Source organism: Vanessa atalanta, chromosome 8 (assembly GCF_905147765.1).
Source record: "Vanessa atalanta chromosome 8, ilVanAtal1.2, whole genome shotgun sequence".
NCBI classification, from domain to species: Eukaryota; Metazoa; Arthropoda; class Insecta; order Lepidoptera; family Nymphalidae; genus Vanessa; species Vanessa atalanta.
In genome coordinates this window covers 9,212,943-9,231,899 of record NC_061878.1, presented here as the reverse complement: position 1 = coordinate 9,231,899, position 18,957 = coordinate 9,212,943, and the positions used below count along the sequence as shown (strand labels likewise).

Genomic DNA, 18,957 nt, shown 5'->3' with positions numbered 1-18,957 from the left:
GCTTTCAATGGCGAAAGGCTTTTATAATGTTTGAAATTAATGTAACATTTATTAAATAAATCTTATCCAATTGATACCTTTATTTTATTATAAATAGCGTACGTCATTCTTTGAGCATATTTCAAATAGAAGGTTAACGTTTTAGATTTTAGGCACCGGAGCAACCGGTCATTTCAACTGCTCAATTCAAGGAGGCCGAGGGGGTGGGGTCACGATAAGCTGGCAGCATGAAGGCCGGCCGTTACATTCGCCTCAGCCAAAATTGGCTATTGGTCCAGTTCGACCACATCACGTTGGACTTTATCAGTGCACGGCTTACGATCATTCCGACTCTGCCGTAGCTGGTGCCGAACTTGTTATAGCTGGTAATATTTTTGATATATTGCATGCCTCTGAATTGTTTTTTCAAATGTTTAAATAGTTCAAATTTATACGATGTCTTATGCAACTATTTCACCTTACTAACAAAAATTAAAAATGAATGGCATTCTTAGTTAAGAATACTATTATTTTAGTATAATTATTTAAAGTATTCTTATAAAACATAAAAATAAATTGAAATAAAATGATACAATCGAATAAAACACCGTTAATTAGTTTTACACAATGTGAATCCTGTACCTGCGTTTTAGACAGACCGCCTAGACTGGTATCGACGTTCAGTGAAGCGATAACGAGAATCGGACAAACTATTGCGTTTAGATGTGCAGCTACTGGAATACCTTCTCCAAGGATTTTGTGGACTTTGGACGATAGACCTTTGCCATCCGCCCCTGAAAAGTAAGTAAAATAGTATTACAGTAGCGAATTGTTAAAACTTGTTGTTGTTTTATTTTAACCTCTTTTGTTCAAAGATATAGTGTAAATACTAGAGCGGATACGTTAAACGGAGGCGAAGAAGGGACCATTGTATCGACTTTAAGTATAACAATAAGAAGCGCTGATGAAGGTGGAAGATATGGTTGTAACGCAACTAATTCAGGCGGCTCCCAGGCACATCATGCAAGATTAAATGTTTTTGGTAATAATTATTACCTTTTTACTTTCAAATTATTTAAGTCCGTAATAGAATTCATATTAAGTATAATTTTAGGTGCACCAAATATAAGATATTTGCCTCCAATACACGTCAAAACAGATACAGATGTGTCCTTATATTGTCCATATTCTGGGTATCCTATTAAGTGAGTAAATTTTTCACATTTCATTGGTACGTTATGATATTTTGGCTGTTATTACCTTTTATTTTTAATTATTAGAGAAGTTATCTGGCGTAGAGAAGACGGTTCTTTAGTTGAAACACCCATAGAAACGAATGAAGAACGGGGTATATTACGATTAACTACAGTCAGAAGTTCTATAGCAGGAAGTTATACATGTGAAGTTAGAGCAGAAAGCGGAGAACTGGCACGAAGAACTGTTAGAATAGATGTTCATAGTAAGAGAAATTTTCTTTGTATTTTCATTTCAACCGTACGTTTGTAACTCCAAATTTAAATTTTTGAAGATATGAGATCATTTAGTCCAAAATATTTCTTTTATTGACAGAACCGCCAAAAATAGCACCATTTCAGTTTCCTGAAGAACTAGAAGTGGGTGGAAGTACACAAGCTACATGTAGCTTGATTTCAGGAGACAAGCCCATACAATTTTCATGGCTTAAGGATAATTTGCCAATCCCATCAACTTTAAAGGTAACAAGAACAGGATACCCCCTACTTTGGTTTGAAGTTCAACAGCGTTATAAATTTGTAAATTGTTCGTATAATATCAGGTAGAACAGAAGAATATGGACTTCTTCACAATATTGGTTATTCAAGATTTGAATTCCATGCATAGTGGAGAGTATTCGTGTAAAGCAACCAATGATTTTGGAACCGTGACTCACAGCGCATCGCTTATAGTTAAAGGTATTTATTTTGAGAAAACACCAACAGATTACTTGTCATGTCGTTATATTGCTTCAAGAAAACGGTTTATATAATTAAGCTGAATGGCATAATAAATAAAGCAGTTTTTCCGCATAGAACCTCCAACATGGGTGTGGCGCCCTCAGAACACATCGGTGTCCGCTGGCGCAGCTGTTTTGTTGCCGTGTTCGGCTAAAGGACAGCCGATGCCGAGAATATCTTGGGAATTTTCTTCTGGTAATTTTTGTTTTTTTACTGTTTTACTAAGTTTCTTATATTTAAAACCTGATTTATTTTATCACTTATAAAAAGTATTAGCGTATAGGTACATAAGTATATATAACGAATTATGATAACATGTTTTCTATAGAATTATGCATCTATGGAAAATATTTTTTGATAAATTGTGAAGAACATGAATTTATTATTTCCAACAGAAGGGGAAAATTGGCGACATATTCTTTGGGGACAATCAGAATCTAGTGATGCGAGTGAAGGTTCGATACTGTCTGACGGTACCGTTTGGTTGCGGGTCGCGACGCCGGAACATGAGGGGTGGTACCGATGTACGGCTCGTGTGCAGCATTCTTTCCTGCACCATTCTTTTTATTTAGATATAAGAGGTAAATTACTTTAAAATTTTATTCGTTGAACGTTTTATCTGTTCCATAATATCTGGTTAAGATATCAGTAGCGATAGTGTATCACATTTACACATGTTTATTTATTTTTTCTTTAGAACCTCCGAAACTCTCTAGAGGAGGAGGTTCGGGTGAGACTAGGTGGGTGGTAAGAGGATCCACGGCACGATTAACTTGTACCGTCCGAGGAGAACCAGAAATACACATACATTGGACACATGACTCGAGACCTCTGGCGTTGCAGTATGTTTTTATTTTTTTATATTAAAAAAAAATTGATAATAATGTTTTTTTTTATAGCCTTTTTTTAACAAAATACAAAATTAAACATATATGTACCATATATACAAAACAATCGACATTCCGTTCAGCTTATTGAAAGTTGATAACGCTTAGCGATGTTTTTTAAAATAAATAAATCAGCAGAATTATATTATGTATCATAAAGTCACAAGTATATAATAATGACCATGTTCTTTGACACACTGCCGCCACGGCAGCCACTCGCAAAGACCTTCCAGTTTTAAATCTCACACTATCATCGTCCAATGACACGATAGGATTCTTATGCCCTACATGCCATACATGGTTTCCGAGGGACGAGAGTGTCATCATTTAAATTCTGCTGACTGCATCTGAGAATTTCTTAATAGAAAACACAACAAATTTTATCGACTCAGGTTTTGTTTTGAGGTCGTGCATCAACTTTATACACTAGCCACTAGACCAGCGAGGTAGTTTATTATGCTTAAATATATTATTAACAATTATATTCGAATATATGTAAAACATAAACACGGCAAATTTATTAGGGTCTATTTATTAAAGTCCATGCTAGTCCGAGGCTTAATATGTCGAGGCTGTCAGGCGAATGGGAATGAACTAATTCGCTAGTAATCTGATGAATTCTGGTTTACGTGTAGTGTAAATTTGTCGCGCCATTTTATTGCTTGGGTTAACCCATCAAGCGCCTCTAAGCTTTCTGTGCATTGCGTAATTCATTGGATATTTCGCCACCATGAAATATACAGTATTGTTAAATCTCTTTATTTTAAATAACTATTCTAGTATTTAAAGATCTCTTCTAATTGATAAATACTTGTAATTTGATTGCAAAAACTTCACACTAAATACAAGAGTATTTTTAAACTTTTTACAATAACATTATTTATACTATATGACTTTTATGAACAGGTTTAATTATTTTTTCTTAAAGACGTCACAAAAATTAAATTAAAGGTTTAAACCGAGATCTATGTTTTATAGAAAGACATTATAGTATACTATGACAATGCAATATCTATGGAACTAAATAGTATTTAATCTGCTTATCGAGAATTCATGTTACTGAATCAGATCTTTTATCTGTTTGAAGCTGCTAAGCCTGAACTAATTAAAATAATTTATTCTGGAAATAATGATTTCCAAGAAATATATAAAAATACCTTTTAACTTAGAAGATTAAAAAAAATAATAATCTTCTAATTATAAATGTAGAAATATTTTATTTATAAAGCTAAATTATTACTAGAAAATTTCTATCTCTTATTTAAACGAAATTATACATTTCATTTCTTAGATCACAGTGCACGACATTTAAATAAACTTAAGACCAAATGTTTGTTTTAAAATTAATTATATTGTTAAATAAACAATCAACCTGTTTGCATGGCCAAAAAATAAATCAAAAGCGAAATGAAATAAATTAACAACGCTTAAAGTAAATAAATGTAAAAATATGAACGAAAGCTTATAAAATCGAGTCCAAAAAAAAATCAATTGTACTTATTGCCAAATCTCAAAGTTAAACGAAATATGTAATACAAGTTTTATTTATTATAATTAAACAACAATTTGTCAGATCACGTTGCATGAGTCGGACAATAGCTGAAACCACATTTCATACATACGCTTGTAAACTAAACACACGTAGACGTGCTGGAGCATCTGTCTTGATGGTTAAATTTTCACGCTTGCTTTGGCCTAATGCTAGAAGCGCAAAATATTCTCGTAGTCAACTGTAATCGTTAACTTGGCTAACATCTGTCTATTTTATCATAGTGGCTCAGGTGGCGTCGAAATGAGAGATTTAGGCAACGGGGGAATGACGTCAGAAATAACGATATCACATGCGGGTCCCGAACACGCGGGCGATTATCGTTGTATGGCCAGGAACTTGTACGGGAGTGACGAGTTACTGTTTCGACTCTTTGTCAAAGGTAAGAAATTGTATTTTTATTTGTATTTGTATTTAACTATTATTATGTAGAATTTCAACCCACTAAGATTAATCTTAAACCTTTTGATATATTCTCTAACAAGTATCAAGTTCCCTTTAGCAATTAACAGTTTTAGTCTGAAAGTTGCAATATTTTAATGAACACTAGTGTAAGCAGTATTAAGGTGGATAGAATAATGAAGACGTTCGTATCCAAAAGGAAAACCTTGAAGAGCTTAACTTATAGCAAAGCAATAAAATATACAGTAAAGCAAGTTAATTATATGTCATTCTGTACATTTTTGTTATCTGAAAATGACGCCTCTATTCTATTATGTTACATCATGTTACATGTGATATGAAAACAAAGATTTTTGGTGTAAAAATTGTAATTCCACATACAGAACGTCCAAACACACCGGAGGAAGTGCGAATATCAGAAGTATGGTCGCGTAAATCGCGCGTGACGTGGCGCGTAGCACGCGGCGCGTTTGTGTCACACTACTCTTTGCAGTACCGTCCCCTCACCCGCGATCTAACGAACGCACCGCTTAACGCGCCGCTGCCCGCTCTGCTCGATACGTGGGAATCGCCTGACGTACTTAACATAACACTTGCCAATTCGGATTTGCTTCATGTCGCGTGAGTATTTTAATGCTGTATTTTGTTTGGTTATCATTTTATAGCAAACTTAATATGTAGGTATATCTTATGTAGCAGTAGATTATACAATGATGTTTGTTGTGTTCATCGAGTATTACTTCAGCAATGTTCTAAAACTTGGGACCTATTATAACTCAATCCATATTCTTGGGACATATCAAGATCGATTTGAAGCCGATGATTTAGTGTCTCTAAGGAATACATTGAATGAAGTACGAGTTGATATATTGGATAAAGCATACTTACTATCACGAAGTGCATGATTATAATAATTCAAAAAGTTTCAAATATCCCTTTTATGAAAACAAAACATTTACAAAGTTCGGCATATACACCGATTCTACTGAGAAGAACCGTTAAGAAACTCAGAAGTTACTCGTATCCATCAAAAAAATAATTACATATGATATTGCCCAATCTAAAGTAATTTCAACATTATACAAATATATTTCTAGATTTCAGCGTGGGTTGATATCAATATAATTAATGACTAATTAATTAATTATTGATGCGGAGCTTAATGAAATATTAAGCCAAATGACAGCACTGCGTCACACACAACACAATATACGATCTGGTAAATTTAAAGCACTATGAAATATCTAAATCTTCTATAGTAATAAATGAGTTTTATTTTTTCGTAACTCTTAACGTTCTTATATAATTAACATTACAGTGTCAATCTCTATTTTTTTAGGAATAAATAATTTTACGTTATTATTTAAAAAAAATAGTCATTTTAAAGGAAAATACATTAATATTCCAATTTTATCGTTGATTTGTTTAACAAATTGCATGCAAGTATATTTAAGCTAAATTAGCAATTATATCATAAATTAGATTCAGTAATACGTCAACTGAATCCTGATTCACATTACGTAGAGCCTTGCAATGTGACAAATGTAGGTTCTATCCCAGCCTTACCATACAAGCTTAACGTTTAGACGTTAAAAATAATTATTAGTTCCTACCTTAAAAACGCAGTAGGCATTACCAGTATTTTAACAAAATACATAAGTATGCTATAATTACTATAGATAGATTGTGCCTCACACAGGTATCTTCACATATACATAGATACATAAAAATAAGTTTTAGCCCTCAACTAGCTAATATTTTTAAAATATGTTACAAAATGGGGTATCTACGAATTAACCTTTAAACGGATGTATATCTTACTGCCTTCTTAGTTCTCTTTATTTTTTTCTTAATGTGTTTTAGTGTTTAAATAATATACAGTCAGTATTATATCTTATGGCATCTTTCGCGTAATTGAAACTGTTTTTATTCTAAAAAAATGTGTTCGGTCTATTAACAAATTTCGCCACCCGACGGAGAGTTATACACTTACCTGAAGTTGCATTACATATGTTCACATAAATATGATGTACATTTTGATATAATGTAACTGACAAATAAAGTAATTTTATACATCATAAACACGAAAAGTAAAGGAAAACTTTTAACAACGAAGTTTCCGACTTCGCGAAGTCAGTACATTCTACCTGGGATAAGGTATAATTTTTCTGAAATAACAGTTCCCAATTATATTTAATTTTTCCAATTAATAAAATAATTGAGTTCTATCATTTATTTTAAGAAAACGGTTATATTTAAGGCTTATTACGGAGACGAAAATATAGAGACGAAAAGCGTGGAGATTTAATTTGTTGATTTACATACAGGATGTATTAAATTTTTTATTATAACATGTATTTTGAGCGACTACTGTGGTAAAGTCTACTTTTAATTTAATCTTGTAACATGACGATGAAAAACATTTTAAAAGAGATCAAATAAAACTAAGTATGTTTTGATTTTGATATTGGTATAACAAATATAAGTTGCTTACATTACTAAAATTTCAATTATTGTTTTTCTGAGGTACATGAGCTCACTTTTAAAGTCTAGATTTTTCTTTTATATAGTTTTTTTTTGTTCTGATAAAAACAATTAATTATTACTTTTATATAGTTTTTTTTTTATTCTAATAAAGACAATTAATTATTATTTTTTAGTATTATTTTATTTGGAAGGAAGGGAAGATTAAAAAGTAAACAATAAATAAAGATTTCATTACATTAACAGCCTGTAAATTTTCCACTGCTGGGGTTAGTCCTCCTCTCCTTCTGAGGTGAAGGTATGGAGTATATTCCACCACGTTGTTCCAATGCGGGTTGGTATAATACACATGTGGCAGAATTTTGTTGAAATTAGCCACATGCAGGTTTCCTCACGATGTTTTCATTCACCGCCGAGCACGAGATGAATTATAAACACAAATTAAGCACATGAAAACTTAGTGGTGCTTGCCTGGGTTTGAGCACGCCATTATCGGTTAAGATGCACGCGTTCTAACCACTGGGCCATCTCGGCCCTTTTCATTCAAGATTTCATTAGTTATGAAGAACTCGTGTGTTTCTTAATTTTGCGTTTAAATAAAATAACAAGGCGGAACTTTTAAAAATGTCTAAGTCAGCCTTTTTAAATATATATAATATAATATAATATAATATTATACAAAATTATGTATAATATAATAATTTTCTTATTTTTAGATGAGTTCTTGAGTTATGTTTTAGTGTCGCAAATGTTATGTTGTCTATTAAATTAGTTCCTGTGTATTCATATATCGAGTATTTTTATAATTTCTCACCTCACAAATTAGCAGCTTTACTTGGCATTCGGTTGAACTCGTTCAAAGTACTCCACTCTTGCTAATTCCGAACTGCTCCATGTCGCGTAAGTTTGTAGAGACTCATGAATGTCAAGTGCTCTTTTAATTTCGTCCCACTGCCAACTGTATACATAATGAAGGTTAACACATAATGTGTTATGAAAATAAGTTCGTACATTTGTATAGTGTTGAAATTAACGAAACGGATATCGCGGGTACAAATGTAACACAACTGACTTTTTGTTAGTAGATTAAAACTGCCGTTTGTGTGTCATTCAACGTGAAGTAGCGAGTCAGAATAAACTTTATACCGTCATCTTTAGAGGCCAAGATGGTTCAGTAATAGGTCATTATTGGTCTCTTTAATATTATAATTAATATCTGTAATTGCTCGATACAATGAAAATGAGTGACTATCACATTATGAGGTTTATTTAAACATGTATTTCGCGTATTAAAAAAATATGTTTTATGAATATTGAATACAATGTTCGATATATTGTAAAAAACCTACAATAGTCAGAACAGAAAACTTGTACTGAACTGAGTTTTTTAAGGTTTTTGTTAAAATGTACCGGAGTTTGGAGTGTAGATTTTAATGTACATTCAATTTAAACCTGTCTGATAATGAAAAATGTGCTTATATCAACTTGAAAGAAAAATATATTATTTTTTTCGCTTAGTTTCATTTGTTCTTTGATTGAATGATTAAATTTGTAACTGAAATAATGTCTCCGTAGCACTGAAGGACCAAGTAGAGCTGGTGCGTCAGTGACGGGGCTGTCTCCAGATACCCGATACGTGCTCAGATTAGCAGCATTCAATGACGTTGGAGCTTCAGCTTACACGTCCCCTTTGCATTTTACAACGCGGGAAGAAGGTAAGGCTACTGTCACCGTTAAAACTTAACTAAATAGATCTCTTAAAGAGATTAATTATTAGGACACTTAAAAATATAGTAAATATAATAGATTAAATTATGTAAAAAATATCATATATTTTTTAAGTTAACCTTGTTTTTATATAACATTTAAATAAACCTTAAATATAACAATAAAATAAATTTGGAACCAATACAAGTATTATCTTCTAATTAAATCAAAGAAACCAAATAGATTAGCATTTCATTTGGTAGTACGGTTTTGTGCAAGTGTGTTTGGGTAGCTACAAATTTACCGCGAAACAGCAATACTCATTATTGTTGTTTTCCGGTGTGAAATGTTTGAAGTATTTTGTTGTGAGTGAGCCAGTGTAACTACAGGCACAAGGGATAATATCTTAGTTCAAAACGTTGGTGTATTGACGATGTAAGAGATAATTAAAATTGACTAAAGAACCTGTTGGGGGGTAGTGACCACTTACCATTAATTCGGCGCATTTAACAGACCGCTTAGTAATTAAAAAAATGCCTTGAAAAAATAGTTAATAAGTTATCCTTTTAGTTGATTGATCTTAAGTACTAGGTTTAAATTAATTTTAAATACACAAGCGCCCGGAGGTGTTCCACGTGACATCACAGTACGAGCACTCAGAGCTCGGGAGCTTCAAGTTACTTGGCAGGTAAGACCACATAATGAAGGCAGTGCTATGTCTAGAACTAGTCTCCCGACCCGACTTCATACGGTTAAAATGCATACGAGGTTATTAGGCCGATTTCTCTCATTATGGTTGAAATTTCTTAAAAATATTTTATTCCTTATTATTTGCTCGCGTTATAAATAAGCGCATGTTCCAAATTTTAGTTTTCTAGATTCAGTTGTTTTTCCGATGCGTTGACAGAATTATTTAAATATTAATTATTTTGGTGCTCCTTTTTATTCATTTAATTAGACTGAGGATTTTTAAAAATAGAAGTTAAAAATAGGTTATAAGTTTTTTCAAAAGTAATCTCTAGAAGTTTGTAAAAATAATATTCTGTAGTGTGGGTAGTTTAGCAGAATTGCTTTTAAAATAAATAGTTTAAGAAAAGAAAACGTATTTACATTAACCTAGTTTGGAAAGAGAATTTTAAAGTAGCGTCGATTTCATTTACTTTTAGAGTAACGCTAAGGAAATGTACCATTTTTTTTTATATCGATTAAAGAAACAAGTATCCTTTTTTAGTATCGATTACGTTTTGGATTATGATTATATTTGGTATCTTAATTTTTTATCATTAGAATGTAAATGTTCACGTAGTCTTTCTATCTAAAAAGAAAGAAAGAAAGATTCCAGCCATAAAAACAAATTCCACTATATTAGCTAAAAAAAAGACAATATATTAGCTAATCTACATAATTAAAAACAGATATTTATTTTTGTAAATATTTATTTAGGAGGCTGCAACACTTGCTGTTCTATTGTTCTTAATATATAAATAAGGATATCCGCGGGCAACACTGTGTACAATATAAATTTAAAAAGAACTGAAATCCTTTACTGTTTGCGAACTGAATATAAATGTAGAATATTTTTTTAAATTCTTTATATCTCAACTTTCGTTGAAGAGTTTTTAATTTTAATTAAAATAGTTTTTGAAAGTTTGTTTAAAAAATATACAGTTTTTATCGAGATATGGCGGTGTTGGCTCTTAAGTTTCAAAGTGGCTATGCGGATTTACTTTTGAATACGACGGGTTTTCTCTTCATTTATTACAGAGTTTACGAATTTGTTTTGAAGCTAATATATTCACTAATTTCGTTGGAAATTCTTTACTGTTTACAAACTTTTTATTGGATTGATGTTATTGTAATCTATATCGATAAATAAATAATTGAACTAGTTGTCGTCCACGGCTTCGCTCGCCTTGTAGGCGTTGGTTGTCATGTGTTAGGCAAAAAACGTAACCTATGTCCTTCCTTGGTGTTCAAGTTTGCTTCATATCAAATTTCATTTGGCAGTGAAAGAGCGACAGACAGACAGACAGAATTACTTTCACATTTATAATATTAGTATAGAATTATAGATTAAAAAGAATGAAAAACAAAAGTCATAATAATTTTTATCGTAATAGATATTGTTTGTTGACATTATTTTTAAACAATGCCATTAAAAATGATTAAATTATATTTAGATTATACATATACATAAATATTTATATATATGTCTATATTATTAAATAAATATTTATACATTCGTTCGAAACGTTTAAAGATAGCATAGTATTATTTTGTTTTTCCATTTAGGCTCCACCACGGGAAACTTGGCATGGAACTCTCCTAGGTTACACAATCCGGTGGTGGGAAGCCTCTGAAGAGGGGAAGAGCACAATCGACACGGGATCAGAGAGCGGTGCAAGTGCAGATGCCACTACAACGACACTTAGAGGCTTAAAAGCAGCGACCAGATATGGTGTTACAGTGAGAACGTATAATGCAGCCGGCACTGGACCATTGTCACCGCCGCATTATCGTCATACGTTGGAATCACGTGAGTTGATATCAGTAGTTAGATTATTTAATTTTTTTATATTTTTACCATTCAAACTGTTGATTTATTGAAAATGGGTTAGATTTCTACATTTCTAATCTGCGTGGAATGGTGGCAAGAATGCTAGTATTAATTAATATTTTATTTTGGAAATGTGAGAGATTTTATACAAATATTAAAGGAGAGAGAACGTATCTTTCATATTTTGTGCGTCATATCTTTTTAATATCTAATGACCCGAAAATCTGTTCGAAATCCATCCGACCTTGAAATTGTAACAACATTAAGCTCCAAGGAGGATCATTACAAAAAGCTTGTAAAAGAATATGTGATATAGCAAATTTATAATTCACCAGAAACATGTTAATACATTAGTGGAGCATTTCGAGTTTTGTCCCGAAAAAGTTACAAAAAAACTTTTAACGGGAATGCGAAAAAACGACCCTAGGAAACAAGATTCATTTGAATATGTAAATATTAAGAACGAGTACGTACTTTAGAAGTCCAATAAAGGCGAAGTTGTACAGGCACTCATAAGTTCTGTCGTAGCTACGTGAATATATTCACGCTGCCACACCAAAGCGGCCATCGTAAATTTTCCCATCAAAATGCAAAATGGCTTAATTGAACCGTGGCCTTTCCGATCCAGGTCAAACGGATCGGAACAAATTGATAGCACTTTTATGCGATTTTATCTGACTTTTTATTGCTATTTTATTTGGGAACCAGTTGTCTAAAATTCTTGCATGACTATTATTGCTGTTTTATTATTAACGCTAGTTGTTGAAGTCCCATTTGACTGTATCTCTTCTACATACTTATAATATGATAAAAACTTAATGAACTAATTTGATTATTATCCGTGACTTTGTGTAAAAAGATAAAAGCGGTATCATACTCTAAACACTGGAACAAATATTTATGCAACACGAGAAAGAACAATTTCGTAATGTCTTAAGTCTAAAACTGCATTTAATTGAAACTGTACCTTGACACAATACTGTGAAGTTATTAAATTACATACAAATAAAAAAATACCATAAAGGAGTCAAATCATACAAAACGTTGCGTTAACGTTGGTATTTTTTTACAATTTATTTATAGATTTTCGAAACACCATCGACATATTCGCAAATTTTTAAGAAAAAGTAAGAAATAAATTAATGTACGGTGTGATACACCACTACAGGCGTTTACATTATACATTATTAAACACTGATTTATTAGTTTTATCATTATGAAAATATCTTTCAATTAACTTTACTTGAAATTAAAAAAAAACCTCTACCTAAAAAACCTGACCATACATCCATTTTAAAAATTACCTTCTAAAGTATTCAACCTTCATACACTTCGAGCTTTAGTAGTCTAAATTTAAATGGAGCTTACGAAATGTTCCATTTAATTATTATGTAATGTACAATTCTCTTCTACACTAAAAGCAGTAAGCAAGCAATGTTAGCACCGACCTTCTTAGCTCTTTTATACGGATTTTGAATAAAAGACTTGCTATGAATTTCTCATGTAAATGACCTCGTCCAAAATAATGCGTTCAAAATTAGAAATTTGCTAAAAGATTTTTCAACTCTTTTATTTATCTTTACAACAATAGCATTTTCAAAAACAATGAGCAAAAATTATTTATTATTATTTACAAATAATGTACGTTTTCTGTGTTAGTTTTATATTATTAAAATTATATTTTAATGTTAAGGAACTCATATAAGGAATGTTATATTTATGTGTATAATAATGTGTGTGTGTTCAATGAATGGTAAGCGAGACGATATGCTAGCTGTATATATTACCTTACTTATGTTTAGCAAGTTCTCTAAAGGCAATAGTTGAGGGTTTTGCCAGTGTTTTTATTCTTTGTTTTCAGTTGAATATACATATATAATATAGTGTCCTAAAGACCTGTTAAATGGTTACAATAAATGTTTACCTTTAAATTGTACAATTAAAGAAGTATTACCTAGAACATAATTATTTTTACTAGCACCAACTGGAGGTCCAGAAGATCTTTCGTGCACCTCAAGTAGTTCCACTTCACTTCGCGTATCATGGCGGCCCCCAAACCCGGACGCAAGAGGGGGACAAATAACCCACTACACATTACAATATACGAGACGAGATTCCGATCCTTTACAACCAACACAAGATGCACATTTGAGAGTACAAGTAAGTCTCATTTTCAATAATAAATGTTAAATGAGCAATTTAAGAAAATATATAAAGCGCTAAAATTTCTAAGAAAATGTATAAAGCGCTTTTTGATATTGACCGTACAACATTTAACCGTCGTAAAGTTTTATATGAGTAAAGTATAAGGTTATTAAATTATTTTATACAAAATGCTTATGGTCTTTGATGATAGGGTGAAGAAGCAACAGTATCTCGTTTAACGTCGTACGCTGAGTATGAAATTAGAGTAAGAGCTCACAACGCTGCCGGAGATGGTCCATTATCTGCACCCCAAGTTTGCAAAACAGACGAAGACGGTTCGCATCTTTCATTAAATTAAAACTTTTAGTCCATATTTAAGTAAAAGTATAACATACTATTACATTTTTTTTACATCTAATTATTTTTAGTAATGAATTCGTTTGAATTTATTACTACGACGGTAATTGATACGAATGATGTTGTAGTTCCGAGCGCTCCGGGCGGCATGAAACTGATCGCTCTCAGTGAGCGCTCGCTGAGAGCGTCCTGGCTGCCGCCTCTAGAGCCTAATGGGAGGCTGACTCATTATTCACTTTACGTTAAAGATTTATCTGGGTATGTTCCTTTTTCTTGGTCTACAATTTAGTGAGTGAATGAATATTATATTAACTTAAAATGAATTAAGAGAAAATATAAGGCCGCAGATTTATATATTTTTATAATAAATAACTTTCCTTCACTACAAAAAGATTCTGATAAATACTTACAAATTTATTCATATATTATGAATAAATCTAAAACTGTTTATTTTTTACAATAGTATTATAATTAAATTAAAATGAATTTGCAAAGAAAAACATCGCGCTTGTTCAATACCATGTTTTGAGTACGATTCTGATATCAGCCTTTCGTAATTCGTATGAAAAATAAAAATAAGAACATTATGGTAGACATATTAAACAGAGTAATTATTTATTCGATTCTTTTTCCGATATAATATCAGGAATGTTCTTGTGGCTGAATGTTGAAGGCTTTTATGATTCCATTAACATCTCACGTCAACATTGGTCTCTTATTTACATAGTAATATTAAAATTAAGATTAAGAGTTTTGTTCATATACTGTAGTAATTAAAATAACCTTATTAAAGTGACCTATTTAAATCTTCAGTGTAAGGAAATAATTAAAATCAACTAAGCTTGTTTACAATGCACTTCCAGTTCAAACAATACCTTATTCATGAGTCCCGTCATTTTGTTGTCATAATCTTTGAATGAAATAAATGTTAGAGGAACTCTTCCTATGACTTTCATATTTTTCTTAGTTTATTGAACCTTTACTCAACTGGTTATAAATACTTGAATTACTTTAAATAAAATGTAATGTAAAATACTGTTTTATATTTTGTCCAACGTTAAATCTCATCTTACAGTATAAGTGCAAAAGTGAAACTGTTTATTTTTGTATTTGTCTGTTATAATACAATACAATAAAATTTTCAAACACTGTCAGGTACTGAAAGGGATTAAAGATACTAATAGCTGCGACTTAAAAGAAGCAAGCAAAGCCGTGGACGGATGCTACTTAATAATCAAATAAAAAAGTCTAAATCAGGATATATAAGTCGAATTTTTCTAGGTCTCAAGAAGCGAATATTACTCGAGTCAACGCCTGCACTGATGGGGAAGGTACGGTTGAATGCATGAAGCCATTACGTGGTCTTCGAGCAGGGAGAACTTATGAGGCTTGGGTTCGAGCTGCTACTGTTATTGGAGAGGGACCGCCGTCCTCCGTTATAGCTTGTCAGACAAGTGCACTTGGTGAGTTAAAGATAAATATTCGACAATATTCTTGTATTTTTTCATTTTGCTGTTTGATATCGTGATCGATTATATGGTTTCGATTTTTGGACATACAAGGAAAATTATATAAAACATCAAAATACATTTAAGCTTAAGGGCGATTGTTGAATAGATTTGAATGTTAAGTTAAGATTGTTTGGCCGCCATTAAAAATTTGTATTCATTCGGGTGGGTGTTTCCAGTATAAAGTTTAGTTACAAGATTCGATCCACAAATAATAACAAGATGTAATTTTCTTATTTCCCACAAGTCTTTATATTCATTTAGTTTTAATCTTTACCAGCACCGGCTCGTATTTCCTCATTCGGCGGCGTCGCAGTAGGTGCCGCTGGTGGGTCATTATCACTCCGATGTGTTGTCGGAGGTGTTCCCCCACCAGCTAAGCGTTGGCTTCGAGGTGGAAGTCCTTTACATCCTCGAGCACCTTTCCATTTGGATGGAGATGCTCTTTTAATACGAAGTTAGTTTTGTTATGTTTTAATTTAATTATATATTTTGAAATCATATTTTAAATAAAAGTTTTGACTATATCTTTTGTTCATAGATTTAGAATTGTCACATGCTGATAATTACACTTGTGTGGCTGAAAATCCACATGGTTCAGATTCTGTAACATGGCGAGTTTATGTACTGCGACCACCGACACCTCCTGGGTTAGCTCTATTAGAAGCAAGGTCGAGAGAACTGGAATTAGAACTTCGACCTGCTCCTAGAGCTCAAGGTCACGCACTACCAAAAGCGTATACTTTACATTGGAGGCTTGCTGCACCAGAGGTGAGATTTGCTTTTTAGGATAAAAAATAGTTTCAAGGATTATGATAAAAAATATAATGCAAGAAATATTTTAAGGGCGAATGGCGAATACAATCAGCAAGCCCAGGTCCAGTAACTCTAACAGGACTCCGCTGTGGTTCAGCATATAGAGCTTATGGTTCAGCTGGCGGTGCTCCAGGTGCTGAAATATCTATCAGAACGTCTGGGGGTCCACCCACAGCACCACCAGATACACGATGGATAAGAGCAAATGCCACACATGCAAGATTCGATACAAGCATGTGGTCTGATGGTAGTTGTGGGCCCGTGGCTTTGAAATTAGAATGGGCTGGCTCTGGGGTCGCTGGTGCAAGAGATGTGCCGGTTGGAGGGGAGGTTATTTTAGGTGGTAAGTGCTTTAATATTATTTAAAAAATCATCTACTGAAACTTTATTTATTGTACTTTTTTTTATTATTTATCATTTCTTATTAATTAACAAATCGTTTAAAATATTAAGTAAAGATAAGCGTAATAATTTATACATACATATATTATTACCTTATAAGACAATCGTGTAATTTTTTTAAGAACCTTCGAATAAAGCTGAGACGTCGAATTACGTATAGTCCTTTACGGTATTGCTTCAGAAAGCACGTTCAAAACTCAGATCAAACGATCATTGCAAGGTTATACTCAAAATAATATTCATAATCTTTACAATGTTTTTACTCTCATTTCTAGGTCAAGGTAGCTAGGTAAGCTAGGTCTAGGTAGGCTTCTTATAATGTATGTTATTTTTACACAGGTCTAAACCCAGGTTCGAGATATCGTGTAGCGGCGCGAGCATCTAACGAGGCTGGTTGGACTCGCGAGGTGTACGAGTTTACAACGACGCCCGCTGAGGGAAGTTACGCAGAGGAAGTTGACGCTCCCTTTCCCGCAACTGCCGGAGAACTAGCGCTGCTATTAGCTTTGTGTGCAGCGCTATCTCTTGCTGCATTGACAATATTGGCTATACTGTTGAGGCGGAAAAGGTAAGGATCAAGATTTATTTATGCGTTCACTCTTTTTTTTTAAACTTTTTTTTATAGTTTAGCTGTTAGTAAAGTTGAATGGATGTTCGAAAGTGATACTCGAATCTGCGATATATAGTATAATTATTTTGACAATAATTATTATTTTGGTTTCAGTTTTTTTAAGTAAAGTTAAAGGTTTAATAAATTTATACAATTGCGCATAACATCTTCGCGCGACACACGTTCGTTATATAAGTTTTAGTACGATTTGTCAATTTAAATATACCTAACATTTTTATTTATGTATTAAAAAGGGTGAACTTCGTTCCTACTATTCAAAGTGCACTTATTTTAAACAAGAACTCTGTAGGTTTAATGCATGTAGTGGTGTTGATTTAAATTTAACTCTCCATTCACACATACGCAACCTGCGGTGTGCGATAGTTTTATGCAGTGGCTAATTATATAAACATAGTTTTTAATTTAAACTACATGAACGTAAATTCGTACATATAAACACGTGTTAAAAAAAAGTTGTATGAGCTGCTTCATGTTTTTATGTTTATAATTTCATATTTAAAATTAAAATAAAATAGAGGAAATCTAAGCAAATATAATGTTATATTTACTATTATAATAATTATTATTATTATGTCGAATAATCATATTATTCAGTCTTATGGCGTAAAATTTAGCTGAAGTTAAAAAAATTAATTTAATATTCATTATTACTTCAAAATATATCGAAGCCTTGTATGTATTAAATCTGCTTCTATTGTTAGGTATGTAAAGCTGAATCTACGTCACAATCTCTTGAAACACGTATATTATTTAACCTAAGTCGGGTTGTATTGTAATCAATTGAATACTTAAAAGTGTTTGAACGTAATGTAATCAGTTTAGTAACCGATGGTAGGGGTTTGTTCAATTCCTGTAGTGCTTTGATGCAAGAACTCGCTTCGAATGTAACACGTTATTGTTGGACTTACAGTAATATGCTATTTTAATACTGGTATCCCTTAAAAGTACTTTATATACATAATCATTATTAACATGAAGTCCTTAGTGTTATGATTATAACAGTCAATATTCCATATCACTCTGAGATTGAACCATCGTTTTCTGTGTGAGTTTCAAGTTGGTGTAGGGAAGCTCAACATGTTACCATCGTCTCAAAGATTATTTTACTAATTTATTATAATACTAGTTGTCGGCCACGACTTTACTCTCGTTTTAGGGATTGGTCGAAATGTTTTAGGTATAAAAAAGTAGTTTCATCAACTTTCGTTCAGTTACTATCGCTTTATAAATGAATTTATAGATTTACTTAAATGTATAAATCTCGTATGAAAGTAGACCATAGAAAAAAATTATACCAGATATCAAATCTATGTTTTTATTAACCAACTTTTAAACAAGAGTATCCTCTGGAGCCTTATATAAAAAAAAAATATTCGTTATGACGATAGAAAACTCACCGATCATAGATGTCGTAGGATAATCAAAATAATCGTGTCATTGTTCCTAAAAAATGCTCATTGTGCCTAAAATTGCTCGGATAGTTGTGAAAATTATTCTTAGATTACAATATGAATTGGGAACCCTCAAGAAAAGAGCGTACTCCTTCCTCAAAGGCCGGCA

General features: G+C 32.3%; 1 protein-coding gene across 1 annotated transcript in view; it reads left to right on the top strand.

Annotated features, from left to right (window-relative positions):
- The window catches only part of LOC125065700 (Down syndrome cell adhesion molecule-like protein Dscam2), a 46,616-nt gene that overhangs the window by 21,757 nt on the left and 5,902 nt on the right, over positions 1–18,957 (top strand). Inside the window, exons 8-30 of the mRNA XM_047673472.1 lie at positions 146–365; positions 633–780; positions 855–1,021; positions 1,094–1,184; positions 1,260–1,438; positions 1,549–1,694; positions 1,775–1,910; positions 2,028–2,147; positions 2,348–2,533; positions 2,650–2,794; positions 4,613–4,770; positions 5,174–5,411; positions 8,850–8,989; positions 9,599–9,669; positions 11,274–11,517; positions 13,517–13,698; positions 13,895–14,018; positions 14,169–14,298; positions 15,322–15,503; positions 15,829–16,005; positions 16,090–16,319; positions 16,395–16,707; positions 17,106–17,334. Of these exons, the coding sequence (XP_047529428.1) occupies positions 146–365; positions 633–780; positions 855–1,021; positions 1,094–1,184; positions 1,260–1,438; positions 1,549–1,694; positions 1,775–1,910; positions 2,028–2,147; positions 2,348–2,533; positions 2,650–2,794; positions 4,613–4,770; positions 5,174–5,411; positions 8,850–8,989; positions 9,599–9,669; positions 11,274–11,517; positions 13,517–13,698; positions 13,895–14,018; positions 14,169–14,298; positions 15,322–15,503; positions 15,829–16,005; positions 16,090–16,319; positions 16,395–16,707; positions 17,106–17,334 (3,956 nt within the window). The remainder of the gene's footprint in view (positions 1–145; positions 366–632; positions 781–854; positions 1,022–1,093; positions 1,185–1,259; positions 1,439–1,548; positions 1,695–1,774; positions 1,911–2,027; positions 2,148–2,347; positions 2,534–2,649; positions 2,795–4,612; positions 4,771–5,173; positions 5,412–8,849; positions 8,990–9,598; positions 9,670–11,273; positions 11,518–13,516; positions 13,699–13,894; positions 14,019–14,168; positions 14,299–15,321; positions 15,504–15,828; positions 16,006–16,089; positions 16,320–16,394; positions 16,708–17,105; positions 17,335–18,957) is intronic.